The sequence below is a fragment of the Saccostrea cucullata genome, unplaced genomic scaffold (assembly GCF_032062105.1).
Source record: "Saccostrea cucullata isolate Sc308-1 unplaced genomic scaffold, CSIRO_AGI_Scuc_v1 ctg4963, whole genome shotgun sequence".
In the NCBI taxonomy this organism is placed as follows: domain Eukaryota; kingdom Metazoa; phylum Mollusca; class Bivalvia; order Ostreida; family Ostreidae; genus Saccostrea; species Saccostrea cuccullata.
The window spans coordinates 32501-36471 of NW_026937997.1; the positions used below are offsets into that span (position 1 = coordinate 32501).

The 3971-nt window shown below is 33.7% G+C and overlaps 1 protein-coding gene across 2 annotated transcripts in view; it reads left to right on the forward strand.

The window, feature by feature from the left end:
• The window catches only part of LOC134249242 (uncharacterized), a 32758-nt gene extending 29221 nt beyond the window's left edge, over nt 1-3537 (forward strand). For both annotated transcript variants that reach the window (XM_062731611.1, XM_062731612.1), the window contains exon 10: nt 1021-3537. In XM_062731611.1, coding sequence (XP_062587595.1) covers nt 1021-1710 — 690 coding nt within the window. In that variant the 3' untranslated portion in view covers nt 1711-3537. The remainder of the gene's footprint in view (nt 1-1020) is intronic.
• Nucleotides 3538-3971: the final 434 nt, after the last annotated feature.

The window sequence follows — 3971 nt, forward strand, 5'->3', positions numbered from 1 at the left end:
CCAGAAAAGCTGAAATTTATGTGGAAGCATCCTATCTTCTTTTGAAGAACCACAGGGCCAAAAAAGTCGAAACTTGTGTGAAAGCATCAAGGGTAGTGTAGATTCTAAATTTTTAAAATCATGATCCCTGGGGGTTGGTCGGGGCCACAAACAAACTTTAAAAATCTTCTTCTCAAGAACCACTTGGCCAGAAAAGCTGAAACTTATGTGGAAGCATCCTGGGATAGTGTAGATTTTCAATTATTAGAATCATGACCCCCGGGGGTTGGGCGGGGCCACAAGAGGGAATCCAGGTTTTACATGACCCCAAGGGTGGGCGAGGTCACACAAGGTATTTCAATGGGGAAATTGGGTAAAGAACGGCATCACCAATTCTGCTCAAGTGAGCGATGTCCTTGGGTAAAGGGGATTCTAAATTATTAAAATTAAGGGCCAATGCCTCTCACAAAGGAATAAAATCAAGAAATACAAAAATAGAGTGGGGTCATTAAAAAATCTTCTCAAGAACCACTGGGCCAGAAAAGCTGAAATTTATGTGGAAGCATCCTATCTTCTTTTGAAGAACCACTGGGCCAAAAAAAGCCAAAACTTGTGTGAAAGCATCAAAGGGTAGTGTAGATTCTAAATTTTTAAAATCATGATCCCTGGGGGTTGGTCGGGGCCACAATAAGGAACCCAAGTTTTACATAGAAATATATAGGAACAAACTTTAAAAATCTTCTTCTCAAGAACCAATTGGCCAGAAAAGCTGAAACTAATGTGGAAGCATCCTGGGATAGTGTAGATTTTCAATTATTAGAATCATGACCCCCGGGGGTTGGGCGGGGCCACAATAGGGAATCCAGGTTTTACATGACCTCAAGGGTGGGCGAGGTCACACAAGGTATTTCAATGGGGAAATTGGGTAAAGAACGGCATCACCAATTCTGCTCAAGTGAGCGATGTGGCCCATGGGCCTCTTTTTTATTATTTTTTTTTTAAATTGCTAAATGTTACAAATAAATGAGTTGTATTCTTCAGATAAAACCAAGTATTTCCAATACTACAAGTACTTCTGGACAAGACTTGGGGGGTCGATCTAGATTTGCCAAACTTGGAATTGCAACAAACGATGTGTTGAATGAGACATATAGAGATATACTAGAGTTGGAGGTTCCCCCTTCCGTTATTTACAACAAAGTGAAAGCATCATCAATCTATAAAAGATTACGCCCTGAGCAAGAACATCTCTTACAAAATGCTCAAATATCAGGATATAAGAATTTTGATATTTCATTAACATACACATTGATCAGAAACATTTGTAAAAAGGTTCCTAACCCAAGAAAACGAAAATGGGGAGGCGAGCCTGCAGCAGGAGATGTGACCGTGGATGACGATATCGAGAGAATTAGGTTAATCCGGAACGGTTTGACTGCACACGTTAGCTCAGCTTCAACCCCTCAGAAAGAATTCGATGACACCTGGTTAATGATGTCAGACATCTGCAAAAGACTTGAAACATTCACTGGAAAGAAATACTTGGATAAACTTAATTACATTCAAAAACTGACTCTGAAAGAGGAAGAAGAAGATGATATTATAGAAAAGGTTAAAATGGAAAGTCAGCATGAAATGGTGAAAGAAATGTGGTCAGATATGAAAGAGCTTAAAGAAGCAGTAATGAGATCTGAGACCAAGCATGCTTCGAACTATGAATATTATTCATAGAATGTTATATTCACCTGTGTATATATTTTAAGTATTTTTGAACTCATTGAATATTTTTTATATTCCAAGCATTTGATGTCTGACAAAGAAAAGAAATATTCATAGGAAAGAAGAACGAGGGTTGATCCAAACATAATGTCAATGTGTTCATATACATGTATTTCATGTTACATGTATATAATGTTTGGAGTCATATTATCGAATATTATGTACCAAAAGATGCATAAAAATAAAACTAATCAAAATTGAAAATTTCATTGAATAATGTTTAATTGAATTTATTTTATAGACGTTTAAAACATTGAACATAGGGGGTGTCGCCGCGTCACAACTAAGCGTTTCGTTTTAAAGTGCATATTGTTAATAGAATGAAAAAAAAATACAAACACATTAAAAAGTATATACAGTGTATGCAAAAAAAAATATGTAAAAAAAATCGTGTAATCGCCCAATATTTTAAGGTCAGACAAGACGTTCCTCAAAATCTGTTTTGTATATCTTTGTAATGTATGAAAAATATTCAAAATTTTAATAACATTCTGATTTCTAAACCAGTTTCTAAACGTTTTTTAAAAATCCAAACACTTAAACATTTGAAATTGGAAAATTATTTTTCTTCCCCAAAGGATTATATTAGAAAAACTACACCCCGGTATCTTGCAGAAATGCATGGTAAGGTACCTCAATTTTTTGTGAGTAAACATGTTTAAGAAGCAATACTTCAATGACAAACTCTTAGAAAAATTTATCTATTATTAAGGAAAGTCTCGTCTGTCCTTAATAGACTAAAATTTTACAACATTTTCTAGCATTTAGTTAAAAATTAAATGACACAATTGCTATTTTTGATCATAAACAGTGTTGTTTTAATCTGGTTGAACAATGGAAATGTCGAAACATATAAAACGCGGAAACGAGCTGTCATGCCCCCCCCCCCAATCCATCGGGAAATAAACCAGTGGGGACTGGCGATGAAAAATCAGAGTCACAGGGGAAAGAATGTTCAATGGTGACTAATTTTGTCAAAAAGAGTGCGATATGAGAATTTAATTAAGATTGTCTTATGGTACTGTTCATAGAATTTTGACTGAGGACTACATTATAAATAAAGTGAGTGTACAATTGGTGCAATGGTTTTTAAAGAAAGTGAAATATGTGAATGTGTTCTTGAACCTCAAAACTTCAATGAAACGAAGGGAACGCGTTTAAGTGTTTGACGGAGCATATCCGTCATACGACGTTATATAGGTGTGGCGACTACCATAATAGCACTTTGTATATAATTCGATATTGTGAAAAGTATAAATCTTTTTTTACTTCAATTTGTCAGGACTGATTTGAAATCAAAATAGCTTCCACCATCATTTTTTATGTAAAATTTTGTTGATTTACGTCTACAAGTAGCAATTTTATCGAAGTTGTTATATTACTTTTGGATCAACCCTCGTATATGTATTTCGATTATGTTTTAAAAATTAAAAGACTGCAACTTAAAAGAGGAAAACGAAAAAATATATATAACTATGTAATACGCTTAATCACGATTTGTAAAGTCAGAGCATGAGTTGTTAAGGTTACTTTTATAGAGGTCAAGATCAAGTAAATAAATTTTGACTGATTTCGTGGAGCTAGATCTATTATGACGTCATAATCAATTACAACTTTTTTCACTGTATTTCCGCTTTAGCAGAAATATGTAGAAACGGGTATTTTCGTGGAATTCTATTTGAAATAATATAAAAGTGCACGTGTAATTCCGATACCTATATTAATTTTGATATCATTTTAAAGATGTGGCCAAGAAAATACAATTTACCGTTTTTTTTGAGTGACTTTAGGCAATCTGGATACATATCTTTTGTGAAATATGAAAAAAAATGTTTCTGTTTCTTAATATTTCATTGAATATGACTGTTTCAAATATGGGATTTTTCATTTTATTTACTTACACATTATGCCCTGAAACACCTTATTTTCCAAGCTAAAGTCATAAAGCATCATTAAAGGAATTTATTGTTAAAATTTTATAAATCTGTAGGCATCTTTCATTTACTAGATCTTGACCTTAAATATGCATGGAAGAAAAACAAAACCGAAGTCAATTAGACATAAAACATAAATCAAAAACCACGCAGTGTATAGTAGGAAAATTTCAATACTGACGTGTGTAACTTGGAACTTCCTTTAGATTGCAGAAAAGGTTTAAACTTGTTTAAAGTAAAGTATAGCAGTTATATTGATTGTAAGATTTCGATGTTTCT